Below are 17,179 nucleotides of genomic sequence, written 5' to 3' on the forward strand. Positions count from 1 at the left end.
GGAAAATCTATTTTATTTTCACCGTCTAAACCGGCTACAAAAATTCTTGTTACAAATGACATACTTATTTGTATTAGGACAAAATAATTTGAAAATAATTTCCGTCTCTTTTTATTTAAATTTAATTTTAAATCTTAAAAATGCAGACCTGAAATACTATGATCATTCAAGAATGGCTTTCTGCTATTGACAGGAGTTGAATGTGAAAAGTGAATAAATGGAAATACTAACTCTAAACACAGCTGAATATTGTATCGATTTTAATTTTTACTCAGTGAAGAGTGGGGTTTGGTCAAAACCGCAGATATCACATTAACTGTATCACATTAACTGTTGTTGTTGTTGTTAACGCTTCAGTTTAAAACGAGGCTTATCAAATACTAAGTAATAGTTTCACATAAGTGACAAGGTGTAGAATGTGTTAGATCTTAGAATTGTAATTTGAAACAAATCTTTTCTTATTCTCGATGTTTTTTGAAAAAAATATTTTATTAAAACACAAAAATCTCAGACAAAAGTCAGTTTGAAATACAGTCTTAAGTCTTAGAAACGGAGTACCTCAGTATTCATTATCACCCCTTTGTAATAGTTAAATGCACGTTGCACATTCCTTTGTATGCAATTCTCATGCACGTTGATTCGAGTAATTTTTAGCCTAATTTCCTCTTCTTAAATTGGATTCGAATTGGTTTAGCTGGGCGAAGAATAAGTTCTGCTACCACCTGAACCTGATCCCGCGGATCTAGGGAATGTAGGCGGAAATTCCTTAAGACGTTGGCAATAACTGTTTTTTCTTCCATCATCGCAAATCTTTGACCTGTTTAACGAAAAATAAAATAAAAGTGTGCATTTTAAAGAAAATACATTTGGCAATTCGCTGGAGATGTATGAAAAGAAAGAAAGAAGCAAGAGAAAACTTAAAAAAGCTCTATTAATCAATATAAGATTATTGTCAGCGAGAAATTATCTGAAAAGTGGAAGTCGCACGTAAGCAACTTTGACTTCTCGTAGAGTTCACAGAAAAGAATTATTAATTTTTTTCCTTGGTCTCGTATGTTTAAAGAAGCTTATCATAGACGAAGCATTCAGTATGTTTAAAGTTCCATTGGTGAAGAGATAATCCTTGAAAATTATCCCTTCACATTTTTTGGATTTCGGAAAGACTTGGAATTTTCCGATTTCGACATCACACATTTTTTCAGGATTATAATTTTTTTTCTGTAAATAATGAGAAAACTTATAAACTGTTAATGCGAGAGAACTCCAACAAGTCTAAACTTCTGGTATTCTGAATTGGCTGTAATTGTCCTGCCATTTTTACTCGATCTCAGATGGCAGAAGAATTCATGTTCAGTATTATATTAATTTAAAATACAGGATGTAAGGATTTTTGATAATTCTGAACAAGTAGAATTATAATCAGCTGTCCATTTTTAGTGAATATTAAGTAAATATACTTAGCCTTAAAATATTTGAGTGATTAGTTCTGAAAATAACAGAAAAATATTTATATTTCTTAGCTGCAATTGAAGACATCATACCTATACAGTTTCTAGGGCCTGAAGAAAAGGGTATAAAAGCGTAAGGATGACGGCCGACGGCATTTTCAGGAACAAATCGACTCGGGTCGAATACTTCAGGATTTGGGAATGCATCTGGGTTACGGTGAAGTCCATAAATGAAAACGAAACAAGTAGTCCCTCGAGGAATGGTGTATTCTTCTAGAAATGCACATTTAAAAATAACGCAAATATAGTTACTGTTAATTGACATATCGCGATACATAAGAAATGATTACTTGAAAGTTTTAAGTTTTAAAAATAAAAAATTCCTATTGTTTATAAATTACATCTACAGATGACATTTATAAATAATCTATTTATAAATAATTACATCTACAGGTCACATGGTCTAACATGTAAAGTATTATGCATACTTTACATAATAAGGATAAATAATATAGAATACCCTTCGAGCCACAGAGATAAGATTTGTCCTATGATGTCTCAAAGTAAGATAATCTCACATCAACATCATATCCAACAGCATGTAGAAACATGTCCGTGAATCATCTGCGCGAAAGTTTCATTTTGGAAGGAACAGCCAGAGTTAAGGTAAGGTCAGGTAAACAGTACTATATGGAAAAACAAACGATTCAAGTGACTTTGCAGTTACGGAAATTCGTTCATCCTGTGCAGCTATCGTATTGTGTTGTAGTATTTTGTATCCAGGAAAGTAAAGTAAAATAATGGGTGAGCCACAAAAGTCATTGAAATTTTGTTTCTTCAGGAAAATAGCACGAGACAAAACTCTTCACATAGCTCTAAAAGGATGGAAACCGATTATTATTTTAGAAGACATGTACATTGTGATGTATTTATCCAGGACCACTTGGGAAAAGTTACACAGGAAATGGTCTGATATCCTCGGCTACTTGCAAAGAAGAGTTGACTACGAAATGGAGCTCGATGATTGTTATATTCTGAAATGCCAAGATGGGGAACTAATACTTGATGATACAGGAACTGATAGAAGTAAAGTTTTTTCTATTAGTTGTGAAGAAGCTGAGAGATTTTCACCAAAAATGTATGACATTGATAATCATTTACTATTTTTGGAAACTGAATTACCAGCTATTCGTATCATCAGCAAAATTATCGCTAATCATTTAAATTCATCAATGGTAAAATTAGACTTTCAAGATTTTATCCAATTCAATAATGATTCTTTATTTTTGGACATTTACAAACATTTTACGAAAACTGTTTGTGTATATTTGGTGACGAAAGAATACACAGAATGTTTAGGGAGGCATGGTGTCATTACCAAACTGGCACAATATCAAATGTATGGAAGTGTGGTTACTATGGTATGTGATTTAAAAATTCTTTTGCGTGACCAGCTATTTTGATGTAATGTAACCAAGAAACAGTGAGTAACAAAAATTTTATTCATTGAACTCTTTGGAAAATGTTAAGAGTCTAAACTAAATATTGTGAAATATTTTTAGGTAATTACATGTTTCGAATTTTTTTCAGTGAATATACTTGTAAATAGTAATTCAGCAAAATAAAATGTGCATTTGTAAACTTAAATGAACAAAGATGTGTGCTTTTGTTGTTGTGTTTTTCCACAGCGAATTTTTAACTCAGTTATTCTGATTAGAACACGATATTTAAATCCACAACTTAATACCTTAATGCAATTATGTTTAATTATTTTTTTTAAAAAATCGCTACTGTGAAATTAATGCCAGGAACGGGAAAAAATGTTGAAAACTGATATCCATGTAATTGATTATTTTAGAAAATGTCTAATCCTACCTATTGACATTGTTTGAGTTATCTGAAAACAATTCGTTCACATAATCGAAAATCAGAACTGTTAGAATTTGGTTGTTTTACAGAGAGAGAGAGAGCAGATAATTAACCCAAAACGACTTTAACTATTAAAGTTTGGTATAGAAAAAATGTTTGTACTCTCCAGATAACACATATACAAATTTTACCTTTCTCCACACAAAGTAAGATAAAAACACACCAAACAGTATATCCAGCAGCATGTCAAAACATGTCGTTGGGTCATCTGCGCAAAAGGTTCATTTTTGAAGGAACGGTCAGGGAAGGGCATAGTAAGTGTAAACAGTACTATAAGAAAATACCATAGAGTCGAGTGACTTCGGACTTAAGGTAATCGTTCATCAAATGCAGCTATTGTTTTGTGTTGTGGTGTTTTGTGTTTGGTAATGTAAAAATAATGGGTGAGCCACAAATTCTTTGAAAGTTTCTTTGTGAAAAGTTCTAATTGTTTAGAATTTTGTAACAGAAAGTTAACATAAAATATACGATCAGAGCTAATAATCAATGAAATAATAATAAATAACTATATATTTGTGGTGCCATATGAAGTAATCTAAGAAGAAGAAGAATGAAGGAAAACGTTTATGAAAAATCGACAGTGGGTGAAAAATACGAATTTTCAGTAATCATTGGGATAATTGATTGCCAATTTCTTCTGAATAAGACTTCAAATTTATTTCCTAAAGAAATTTATATTTCTGGTGGCATTATTGTAAGATATGCATTGACAAAACCACCTTGTAGTTGGAAAGAATTACCTGAAAGAGTTAAAAAACAGAATTCTTGGTTAATAAAATATAACCATCAGCTGAAGTGGGAAATTGGTTCACTATCTCTCGACAAACTAAAAAATTGGATGATAGAATCAACATGCAAATATCAAATATTACTCGCCAAAGGAAGAGAAAAATCAAAAACATTAACGAGGTTAATAGGGAAGCCTGTTCTTGATTTAAATGAAATTGGATGCCCAAAACGTGAAAACATAATGTGCACTTTTAAAAGCTTTTGGAAACATAACAAAAAGTTTTGTACATTTAATAATTCTCAGAAGTATATGTATTGGCTTAAAAAATAAATATGCAACCCTTAATTTTACTATAGTAATAAATTCTCAATGATCACCAGATTAAAATTAACTTTCAGATGAGAGTCACATTGTCAAAAACCACATGATGGCAATTCCACAAGCATGGGAAGAACCATGTATTTTTCAATTTATTTATTTTCTGTATGTTAGATTCAGTAAATACAATTTGTAAATAATATTTCATTCAAATAAAATGTGTAAATTTAAATGAACAAATTGGGTGTCGTTGATATGTTATACAAATTTAAATAAGACCATAATTTTTTTTTTCTCCTTGTAAAATTTCATGCCACAAATTAACCAGAGACTCTTTTTTTTAAATCCACTCAATGAAACTGTGTCAATTCTTGGAAGCAAAAGGAAATGGGTATTAAATTAATAGGCAGAATTTTAGTGGAGAATATTTCACCTGAAATGTGACAATTTATTTATTATATATGTAGATACCTGTCTTTTTCACTTTATTTAATTTTTGTATGTTAGATTTCAGTAAATACAATTTGTTAATAATATTACACTCAAATAAAAGGTAACATAGAAATTAACAAAGCATATATTACAGAGTTAATATTCATTTGAAATAATAAGAAATAATTATTTATTTGTTGTGCTGGCAAAACGAATTTCTAAACAAAAACGCTATAGCAAGTTCAAAAGCTTGCTTGTCGCATATCAGTTACTTAAAATTACTAATGCTAAAGAAATAAATAAATAAAATAAATAAATTTCAGTTACAGAAATAGGTTAAGAGCAGAAGGAATCAAAGGTAAAATTAATAATCAATATTGATTTAAAAAAAATAAATGTAGGCATTAATTTACTACAGCAATAATTTCCTATGGGAAAAAAGAGTTCCAACCTAAACACACGATTTCTCACCTACGTACAACAAAATTGGCAACAGGATAAGAGAGATTAGAGAGCTAATATTCGTTTGAAATAAATTCCAGTTTCCTAACTACAAAAAATGTAAACCAACCAACAAACAAGCCATGTACTCAAAAACAATAAGTATATAAAATCCTTAATCAGAAATGAATAATTTTAGGATATGTGTCATCACAATCATGTGAATGCTAATCACTTAGTCATATGTAAGTATTTCAGAAACATCCAAACTTGGGAAACTGATATCTTTTGAACAATATCGCAATTTACTGATTCGACTCATGTCATCTTCATGAAAAGACTCCTTTGAAGAAAACCGCGATTTGAAGTAACCGCTAGCTGGGGGATATTACTCATGACGATAACATAGCATGATCTTATGGGCTGAAATCTAAAGGAAGAAGTACTCAACTATTTCAGGTTACAGTATTTACAGAAATTTCGTTCTTTCTGGTTTTTGTGTTTGTGTTGTGATGTGGATATAAAATTCAACTATTTTGGAATATTCGCATTTAGAAGAGCCATTCTGGAAAGATAGTAAGTAATTTAAATTATCATTAGAATTTCTAGAATACATACAAAAGGTTCTGTAATCCATTTAATTGTCCGTTTATTTTAATTTATTTTTAAATGCTATAGAGACACCAGCATATAATTATATTATTCAGAAAAGCTCTAAACACATCCGCCACTAGACTCTACTCTACTCTAATAATTCGCACCCTTTAACAGGAAAGAAATACCCCAAAATGTATTGGAAAATTAGTACACCCATCTATAGACAACCAAACACAAAACATGATGACAATGATGGATGTGTGTCACGCTGGGAAAATTCCAAGATATCTTATCTCAAAAACATCGCCCACAATTCCATTCACAGACAGTGTTGATGTCTGTAAAGTCCTATTTTTGCATATTATATTGTAAATAATATCTGTGCAATAAATTGTCTAAACTTAAAAGCACAACCAGTGTCGTTGATGTGTTATGTATGTTTAAGTAAGATCACTTTCGAAATCGCCGTGAATTCACAGACGATTTGTTTATTTATTTATTTATTGAACTTTAAGATCTTAATTTTAGACAAATCAAAATATTCGGATAAATTATGAATAAAATATGAATTTGAATTAGAATATGAATATAGAAGAAAATACGGATGAGCTATGGAAAAAAAGTGTGTGTTTGAGGGACACCAGTATATAATTAAATTATTCAGAAAAACCTCATCACAGCCACCATCACGACTCTACTCTAAGAATTCCCACCTTTTAACAGGAAAGAAATACCCCAAAAATGTAATGGAAAATTAGTACACCCATCTATAGACAACCAAACACAAAACATGACGACATTGCAGGATGTCTGTCACCCTGGGAAAATTCCAAGATATATTATCTCAAAAACATCACCCACAATTCCATAGCCAAACCAAAACACCATGTGATATCACAGAGAGAGATATGTTCCCCAGAAATTTCCAAACACATAATGCCCCGATTCTTATCTTTAAATATCACCCAACACACCACGTGATGTCCCTGACAGGCGAGGTCCCCAGCGAAATTCCAAACATTCCAAACTCTATAACAACAAACATTCGCGTCACGATTCCTTATCTTATCTTGATCTGGTCAGAAGTGTCCCACCAATCACGACACGATTCCTTATCCACTAATATATCTCCTTTTTCCATTCAAAACAATAATGTCACTTATTTACAACTAACAAATGACGTCACTTATCTACATCTCATAACATCACACACCCACGTCACGATTCGTTATCTTATCTTAATCTTGATCTGGTCAGAAGTGCACCACCAATCACAACATGAATCCTTATCTCTACCATCACCCATAATTCCATACGCGAAGCAAAACACAAGAACTCATGTCACTGACACATATGCCCCCAGGGAAATTCCAAACATTACAAACTCATGACGTCACGCCCAAAATGAAATCATCTTCTTATCAATCAATCACGTCACGATTCCTTATCTTATCTTGATCTCGATCTGGTCAAAAGTGCCTACCATACTATTCTTATCCCTTGACAAATAAAAGAAGACCGAAGTATCATTAGGAGAAAATGAAAAATAGAAGAGAAAAATTGATAGAGCATCACATGCGAAAAGAATGATTCAATGAAAGGCTGTAAAAGAAAACAAGGAATGTTGAGGAACACATTTATAGAGAAAGGCATCTGTAAGGTAGAATGCCATGGCATTAGACAAACAAAAAAATATTGAGTTCTCTGATTGTCGGTGTTTCCATGCTGGTGAGTACGTCGGATTTAATTACGAAAAGAACAACATTCCTTTGCAACAAAATAAAGAGAGAAACGTAACATAATTAACATCCCACTCACTAATGACATTGTACACAGAATAACTGTCCAGTTATATTGCTTAATTAATGAAGTTAATAATGGATACACTAATTATTGAACACTCACTAATTAATGACGGAAGAAGAAAAGATGAAGTCAAAAAAATAGATTATTGTTTAAGGATTTACTTATTGTCACATCTTGATTCAAATGTCTGCCAATGAATGGCACGGAAGGATACAGTCTTTGAGATTCCTATAAAGAAACAAAAAGATGCTTTGATGTTACTCAGTAATGATTTATTAAAATGCACTTGAAATATCTTACCAAGTAGATATGAGTTTAATGAATGCGAAGCTAATTGTCTTACCTTTAGAACACATTCTAAATATTTCATTTCTTTGAGATCGTCAAGGGTCACTGGTCGCTGTACATCGTCTGCAAAGATTGCGTACAGTTCCTCTTCTATCTTGTTCTGCACTTCAGGATAAAGACCAATGCAGTAAAGGGCCCAGCTGATTCCCATTGATGTGGTGTCGTGTCCCTGTTGACAAATTGAGAAATATAGAAAATGACACTTTTATTCATTATGAATAACAATTTTTCTCATTTAATATTTTGCTGGTCATCCTGATTATTTATCCTCTGAATAAGAGGAATTCCTATTAAGTAAATAACAATGCCGTTAATTTTAAATGCTCTATTGCATTTAAGGATTACAATGTCCGGGTTTGTGCAATGATGATCATCCGCTTCAATATAGTCATGAAATTTAATAATGTAATTTAGTTTTTAAAAAATGTTTATTATATATAATTAACACAAGATATGGTTTAAAAATATGAAAAATATGAATTAAAATGTATATTTGATAGGGAGAGAGAGATGACCATTTCTAAACGCAATACAGAATTTATCTCGACCTACGTAAGACGTACCTACCTCAAACATGAAGGTATCAACTTCTTCTCTGATGTCCTCTTCGGTAAGTGCTTTGTCATTAATATGAAGGTCAAGAAGAAGGTCAAGAAATGCTTTTCTCTTTTTTAACACTGGATTCTCTTCTTTTCCCCTGATTACGTTTTTTACATTGTTCTCATTTTCCTTTAGTAGCTGTTCCTTCTTTTCTTTGATTACCTTAAATTACAATTTTTCTATTTAGAAAAGCATTAAATCAAAAGTAGTATTTGTGTGAAATCTACAAAATCAAAATAAATCTTTATTCAAATATTTTTTAGTAGATTGAAATTTCTGATATTACGCACAATGTAATTTGTTTAAATATTTATAATTGTTACCTGTCTAGTGGCATCGTGTAGAATTTTAAGTGATTTTTTGTAACGTTTTCCAGGAGTAGTAAGATAGTAAATAAAATTGTTCCAATACCATGGTCTGATCATTCTATAGATGAAGTCTTCACTAACCCTACAAGCACAAAGCACACAAATATCAAACACGATTCTTAAGATTTCCAATCATACGATTAGATCAGAAATAATTACATGCACTAGTGTAATAGAATGGCTTTATTATTGGGAGTAATACAAGAATATATAAAAACAAAACAGTGTATATGAATACATCATAGATGTTTGTTCTTTTGGATAAAGTTTGCGTGTTTTCAAAAATTTTAAATTAGAATAAAGTATGCCTGATATCACCACTCTTATTTCATATTTATATAGATGAACTAGTAAATATAGTGAAGAAAAACTTATCGTATTAATCAAACTAATCATAGCAAGCATTGAAGATCAATTAGAGCCTTAATGTTTTCCTTTTAAACAAACACAACCCAAATTTGAAATTGAAATATGAAATGTTATGAGTATTATGAAAATTACTGCTTTTAAATGACTATCTTCAGCACAAAATTAAATTATAATTGAAAATAAAATTTTATGACAGATTTACTGCTTCACATATTTTGAACGTTCTATATCACATACAAAAATTTGATTTGATATCCTCAAGCTTGCTGAAGATGACACGAATGAGCCATAATATTTTTCAATAATATTTATTAGCCATTTTAAAAGGCTTACAAGGATGAGAATTCATTCAACTTCTGGTAATAATTTCTCTAATAGATGGAAGTGATATGTGGACCATAAAAACTACAGAGTATAAAGGTAGAAAGTGCACAAATATAATTCCAACGTAGGGCAGTGGGTTATGCATTCTGGGACGAAATATGGATCATAAAAATATGTAAAGAACTAAAAATAGACAGTGCTAGATAGAGCGTAGATAGAGAAACTTCCCCAAAACAAAATAAAATCTGATAATTGGAGAATACACAAGTGAAGGATGACTAAAGAAAGCACAGAATAATCATGAGTTTGGATCAACCCAAACGATTCAATAATCTGGAAATGCTTCATTAGGTAGTCCCAAGCCAGTGCCACTCGAATCATGTATGCAAGCAATATTAAGAAAGTGTGTACGACATTATGTTTCTGGTTTACACCTGAGTCGATGCTATTTATGTAAAGAACTAAAATGACCACCCACTAGGTCATTCCTTTGTACAGCAATCATGACACGATGTTTTTCCATTTTCTGCCTGTATATTATTCGTTGAAGTCATCTGCTGTGAGTGTGCAAAAGCTAAAGATGACTAATTGGGAAGAGACCCAAGTAGTCTTTTAAGAAATATTGTGAAGCAAGAGAGCTCGGATCTAATGTTATAACCTCGCTTCTCGTGGTGCGTCCTGTTAGATATCTATCTGGATATTGAAAGAACCAGGATGGACTGGCTATTTGGAATTTAGTCAACCAAATTGTATTCTGATTGGCTTAAGCCAGAATAACAGGATGACGTGAAACCAATGTTATGCTTACATTCGCTAATCATGTTAACTTAGTTTTTCTCGCTTATTGGTAAACGTCGAGATGTCTAAATAAACAAAATCTCACAAACATCGACTTAGAAATTTAAATCAGTAATAAACTTCATGTTAAATTTTCCATTCTTCTACCGATTATTGTCTATAATCTTCCTCTTCTTCAACCGTTTGGTTCTGTCCACTGCTGGACGAAGGTCTTCCCCCATGATTTTCCAGACCACTCGGTTTTCTGCCTCTCCTATCCATCTCACTCCTGCAACTTATTCCAGTTCATCCCTCCACTTTCTTCTCGGTCTTCCTCTTTGTCTTGTTCCATCCATATGTCTCCACTCTGTTGTTTTTCTAGTCCATCTCCAGTCACTGCATCTGGCAATATGGCCAACCCCCTCTCCACTTAGCCTGTTTAATGTATTTTACAATATCCATGACACCTGTTTGAGATCTTATCAAGGTATTTGTCTTCCTATCTATTAATGTTATTTTTAGCATACTTCTCTCCATGCGATGTTGTGTTGTTCTCAGCTATTTTTTGTTTAGAGCTTCTGTTAAAGTTTATGTTTCTCCTCCGTATATTAGGACAGGAAGTATGCACTGGTCGAAAGCTTTCCTTTTTAGACTCATAGGGATGTCACTTCTGAATATGTCTCTCATTTTCCCATAAGCCATCCATCCCAGGTGAATTCTTCGTTCAATCTCTTTTCTTTGGCAATCGTCAAAGGATAACAATTGGCCCAAATATACATATGAGGTAGCTTGTTCTATTTCTTGGTTTTCAACTTTGATTGTTCTTTGGTTTATGTATTTATTATTCGTTATTTTTGTGTTTTCTCTATTTATTTTTAATCCAATTAATCTGGAGGCTTCATTTAGCTGATTTAGCCTTTCTTCCAGATCTTCAAGATTATCTGTTATTAGGGCAGCATCATCTGTGCAGAAAGACTGCAGATGATGCAGTCTTTCTCCATTTATGTCTATTCCTTTTGATTCCCAATCACGGCTTCTAAAGACTTCTTCTAATGCAGCTGTAAATAGTTTGGGAGATATAATATCACCATGCCGGATGCCTTTTTTGTATTTGAAACTTTTCAATGTTTTTATATAATTTAATTACAGAAGTTGCATTATCATAAATATGTTTTAGTGTTTCATTATATGGTTCCTTAGTTCTCTGGGTTTCAAGAGCCTTTAGAGTTGCAGATGTTTTAACTGAATCAAATGCTTTTTCGTAGTCTATATAAGTCAGACATAAGGGTTTATTATATTCAATTGATTTTTCAATGAGCTGTCTTAATGTGTGAATATGGTCCAAAGTATTGTAATTCTTTCTAAATCCAGCTTGCTCACAGGATTACATTCCCTTTATTTTAGATTTTATTCTATTATTTATACTTTTTGTGAAAACTTTATATATGGTGGGGAGTAGGCGTATAGATCTGTAGTTTTTAATTTCTTCCTTATTGCCCTTTTTAAAAATTAATTTTAGAAGTGAGTTGTTCCAATTTTTTTGGATTTTTTCTCTGTTTTAGGAATTTATTAAAGAGTTTAGTCAACTGTTTGATGACAGGGATTCTTCCCAGTTTTAAGAAGTCTACCATAATTCCATCTTCCCATGGGGCCTTTCCATTCTTCATTTCCCGCAGTGCCATTTCCACTTCACCTTGTAAGATCTCAGGGACATCGTAGCCTTCCTCACTCGAGTTATCAATAGATGATTCTTGGATGTCTCGGTACTTGTCTTCATAGAGTTCAGTATAAAATTCCTGAATTCTTTTGATTCTTGGATCTCTATTTCTTATAAGTTCACCATTTTTCTTCTTATAGCAGCTATAATGTTCCGACTGATAATGTTCGTCTTAGGACCTTCATATTACTATTGTTTTCTATTGTTTCTTTAATTTTCCTAGTATTATACGATCTAATTTCATTTTTCATCCTTTTGCGTATAGTTTTACATAGATCCATAATATTCTCCATTTCACTATCTTACGTAAGTTGACTTTCTGAAATTACAGTGATGATACAAAATACAACTTCAACAACACAGTACACGCAGTATATACAGGCAATAAATTAAGCAATAGATGCGTGTGCATGCCTTCTTTCTCCTTATGTTATTTATATTTTCTTGGCAGTAGTGGAAGGTCCTAGAGGACTGTGAGAAAATTCTCGTTTTTACATGTATTTACATTTTTACTAGCAATGTAAATTAATGGAAAAATGCGAATCACATGAAATGTCCTTCTAATAAAATCCAACAAAAAGAGATAATCGAAAACTCCTTGAATAAGATCATTCACAAAACAGGGAGAATTGCAAGAAAAATAATTACATCTGAAATAAATGTTAAGACGCCAATCATAGAAGTTCATGATTTGGTATACCTTGATATAATAATAAATAACAACTTGGGATGCACATATGACTGTAGACAGAGAATATGTAAAGGGTGGATCTCGTATAGACGAATTAAAAAATAAGAAGAGTTTACAATCAATCTATACTGTTCGATAGCAAAACTAATAATTATTTAAGAGGAAAATTAGATTTCGAAATCAAGAGTAAACAGAAAATTCGGTCAATTAGGAGAAAGTCATTTACGGCGTCAGTGGCACACATTAGATAGTAAAAGATTGTGACATATGATGGCTTCAGAGAGCATTTGTTTTTCACTCTGTATCTCAGAGGTTCCCAAATTTTTTCTGTGAACGGCGCCTTTGCTCGTTGGTCATTTTTACAGTGAGTGGCCAGAAATACCTAACAGATCCATTTATTAAAGATTTACATTCAAACTACTTAATGCGTATTTGTGTCCTAAAAACTTATTAGTAGTGTGAAAAAAAATATTACACACAAATTGTGTGTGATGACGCTGTGGGGCGCCGGTGTGCACAGTTTGGAAACCACTGTTCGATGTTACTTATATTATTCATCTGAAGAGAAAAGAATGTTTTTTTTTTATTAAAGATAATAACAATTGAATTAAAGTGATTACACATTATAGTACTCAGCTATGTACTGAATATAAATGTTTATCTTTATTCATAAGTAATAATTATACTAATAATATGAGAAACTACAAGTAGTTTGTCTTTTTCTTGCATTTCCCTTTGTAACAAGAGTGTTCACCAAATATGTGATATTTATCAATTTTAATTAGTTATAATTCTTTTACTTGTTATTGTATAACGAAACATTATAAAATAACTCACACTGCAATAGCCTTGACGTATTCCGACTCCGTGTTATTCTGAGCTGCGATGTGCACACCCATGGCAGATTCTGAAATTAAAAATATAATCCTTGAATTAGTCAGTTAAAATCACGTAATTCATTTATGTTAGAACTTATTTTGCATTATAGTTGAAAATATTCTTTTTATTACCTGTTTTTGATTCTTTTGAGTAAATATTTATTTTAGTGCATCATACAATTCATTACCCGAATGTTTTAAACTTACGTATTACCATCGAAAATTATCTTCGCTTACCACATATGATATCCAGCGTACACAAAGTTACGTATTTTACAATATCCACCCAATCGGATTGGGATGCTTCCTCCAGCTTCTTTATCAAGGTGAATGACTGTTCATTCATGATTGGTAAAAACTCTTCCAAAATCCTGAAGTGAAATGCAGGTGTTAACATCTTCCTTCTGGACTTCCATTTATCTCCAGTGCTAAAAGAGAACAAATACGAGCCGATTTTAAATATCGGTTGCTTGCAATGCACTGGTAAAATGATGTCATCGCTTAAATAATGTCCTATTTTGGAGCAAAGCACTGAAAAAAAAAACACTATATCAGAAGTTGAACGTTTTCTTACCTGGTCAAAAGGCCAGTGCCTAACCATGGATGGAGCATCGTATATTCTCTGGATTTATCAAGGACAGAACTTTTGCTGAGAATTTCCTGAAAATAAATCGACCTGGAAAAACTGATTTATACAAACAATTGAAACAAATTTTGAATTTTTTGTATAATTCAGTAGAAAGCAATCAATTATATATTCTGATGGATTTATTCATTTATTTGTTAAGTTTGTTCCAACACTTGAACAATCAGAATTTAGATTAATTTTACCTCCATAGTTTCTGGCATGAAAATAGCCACTGATGGACTCCAGCTCAACCAGAAAATATAAATCCTTTCAGAGCGGAATTCCACTGCAAGCGCCATTGCACCCTGAAAGAGATCTATTTGAAAAGATTTCGTATTATATCATCGGAACTTCAGTAATGATATCACGATGTTTAAGAATATTATAATAGACATAGAGAAAATAATCCAGTGCATGCTAATTCGTCGAAAGAATCATTAATTTCCATTAATTCACTTCGCAATGTATGAAATATAATTACCGTAAATGCGAAATAATAAGATTACAGGTATCCCTCGATTAACGCGGTTAATTAATCCTTCGATATTACCGTGTATATCAAAATCACTGTAACCTAAGTCATTAGCACATTCTGGCAAAAGGTTTTTCCAAACAGTTCTCAAGCAGCTAGAAGACACTTGCTCCCACGAGCCATGAATGTTTTTAATTGCGTGTTTAATGTTAAATTTTTTCCAAAATTCTTAGAGCGTAATACCATTTTCTCCCGTTGTTGTTTCTACTGCCTTTGAGAATGTCTTTTTAAGAAAATAGGCTTTGAAAGTTGCAATGACGCCATGTCCATGGGTTGTAGCAATGATCTCGTATTTGGTGAAAGAAAAAAAAAACTTTCACATTATCATACAGATGATTAAGGGAATTTGGATGACCAGGTGCGTTTTATAAAAGCAAAAGAGCTTTGAAAGCTAAATTATTTAGTCTTTATATTTAGTCTTTTCAAGTCTTGAAAACAGGCTTGGAGTTTTGGCCATGATATTATAGGCACTAACTGGAATTCTCCTTTGCAGTTTACAGCCAAACAATCAACAGATCTTCCATTTCAACCATTATAGCACTCCGGTTACGTGTGCACTGCATACTTGCAGATGTAGATGCAACTTTACCTTGCTCGCCAATACTCATCAGCTTTGGATAAAATAGTCCGTATTATAGACTCGTGAAAACGAAATTCGCTTCCGATCTTACTTCCATTTTCACGATATTTAAATCTTTTAATTATATAAATTTTTGTATTTAAGGTAATTACTTTCCTCTTCTTTTTTTTCACTTAATGACCCGGTTGTGGGATTGCTCTTATTCTTCGACATGATCAATGAGCTGTAAAATTTACGAAGAACATCATTTGTAAATATGTACAGCAGAACAACTGGAGCTTATAATACACCCACTCTTAATGCTGGCAGCGAAGTAACTGGCTGGCACTAGGCTCCTGAGAGCACGGCTGCGTGGAAGGAATGACATCATCACCACGAGGCTTACAGGTTTTTGAGTGGTAAATTTAAAGGCGCGTTAATCAAAACTCTTGCCGCGTATATCAAGGAATTGCCGCAATTAATTTCGCCGCGTTAAGCAAGGGTTACCTGTATTTACAAGAGAATGTCGTTTATCCAATTTTTCCCCAAATTAAAATGCATTTGTTGTTGCTATTAGTATTATTGGCCTACCTCCTGAGAGAACTTCACAATTTATGATTTCCTACTTACTCTTTGTGCGAATAACTGGAAATAGAAGAGACGAAATGAAATATTCATAAGAAAACAAACCACTCAAACTTAGCCCGAAGTTAATACCTCATGGTTGTAAAAATTCCAACGATGAATGGCCCATGCAGACAATATAGATCATATGGGTTAACACTATTTTAGTCTAGAAAAATATAAATTAGCTTTTAAGGGAGCTTTTGTTTCTTAAATATTTAAGAAAGTTCGATAAACTAATTTATAATATATTGAAAAGAAGTGCAGAAATTTAAAATAAAGAATATTAAAATCCATTTAATTTCATAGCCAAACAGTTGAATTTGAAATAAAAAAAAGGTTGAAAATTGAAGAGGACTTATGGTAATAAACCGTAAGGTTTTAAGAGTTATCTTGTTATCTTACTACTTAAAAGACTCAGACTCGGCCCAAGTGTCCGCATATTCGTCATTTATTAGTGCTTTTGATTAAGGTTTCACCAGCCTAAGAGCTTTTCGAACTATTGGTTTTCAGAGACAAAGCAGTAACAGTAAGAAGAGAAGAGCTTTCTCAAATTCTTCAATACATACGGATTCCTGGATAAAGTTTTTTTTTTTTTTTTTGCGATGCCTTGGCATCGAAGTTGCCTTGGCATCGAAGAACTTTTATATTGCGCTTTTCATATCAGTTAATTTATTCATTTATTATGACAAATTAAAGCCTCTAGGCAGGCTCTTCTTTATTTTAATTATCGAAGGAATTTTTTTTTAAATGCCCAAATGTAAAATATTTTAATACATTCGTTCTTTGAATGTGGGTTTATAAATACAAGTAGGGAGAAAATTCAGTAAAATAGTAATATTATCAGAGAGAGAGAGAGAGGTATCCAATGAACTTCGTGTTCAGGTGCTGAACTTTGTACCTGATGCAACAACAGAGATGAAAACTGACCTCTTACTTTAGAAAAGAAGTCTTATCTATCATTTACGATGTACTTGTAAAATGCATACGTCTTTCAAAATGTAGCGACAAGGTTACCAAGATAAGTTATAGAGAGACTCAGTTATGTAAATAATAAAGAAAA

General features: G+C 32.2%; 1 protein-coding gene across 1 annotated transcript in view; it reads right to left on the bottom strand.

Moving 5' to 3' along the window:
* LOC150099566 (uncharacterized) overlaps positions 1 to 17,179 on the bottom strand; it is a 37,078-nt gene that overhangs the window by 19,338 nt on the left and 561 nt on the right. Inside the window, exons 2-11 of the mRNA XM_090403460.1 lie at positions 14,605 to 14,717; positions 14,348 to 14,433; positions 14,011 to 14,201; positions 13,733 to 13,802; positions 8,973 to 9,099; positions 8,617 to 8,811; positions 8,045 to 8,218; positions 7,863 to 7,929; positions 1,542 to 1,721; positions 656 to 817 (exon numbers count right to left, since the gene is read on the bottom strand). Coding sequence (XP_090259586.1) covers positions 656 to 817; positions 1,542 to 1,721; positions 7,863 to 7,929; positions 8,045 to 8,218; positions 8,617 to 8,811; positions 8,973 to 9,099; positions 13,733 to 13,802; positions 14,011 to 14,201; positions 14,348 to 14,433; positions 14,605 to 14,717 — 1,365 coding nt within the window. The remainder of the gene's footprint in view (positions 1 to 655; positions 818 to 1,541; positions 1,722 to 7,862; positions 7,930 to 8,044; positions 8,219 to 8,616; positions 8,812 to 8,972; positions 9,100 to 13,732; positions 13,803 to 14,010; positions 14,202 to 14,347; positions 14,434 to 14,604; positions 14,718 to 17,179) is intronic.

The sequence above is a fragment of the Typopeltis vanoorti genome, chromosome 14 (assembly GCF_054136105.1).
Source record: "Typopeltis vanoorti isolate ZY-2024b chromosome 14, IOZ_Tvanoo_1.0, whole genome shotgun sequence".
NCBI lineage: Eukaryota > Metazoa > Arthropoda > Arachnida > Uropygi > Thelyphonidae > Typopeltis > Typopeltis vanoorti.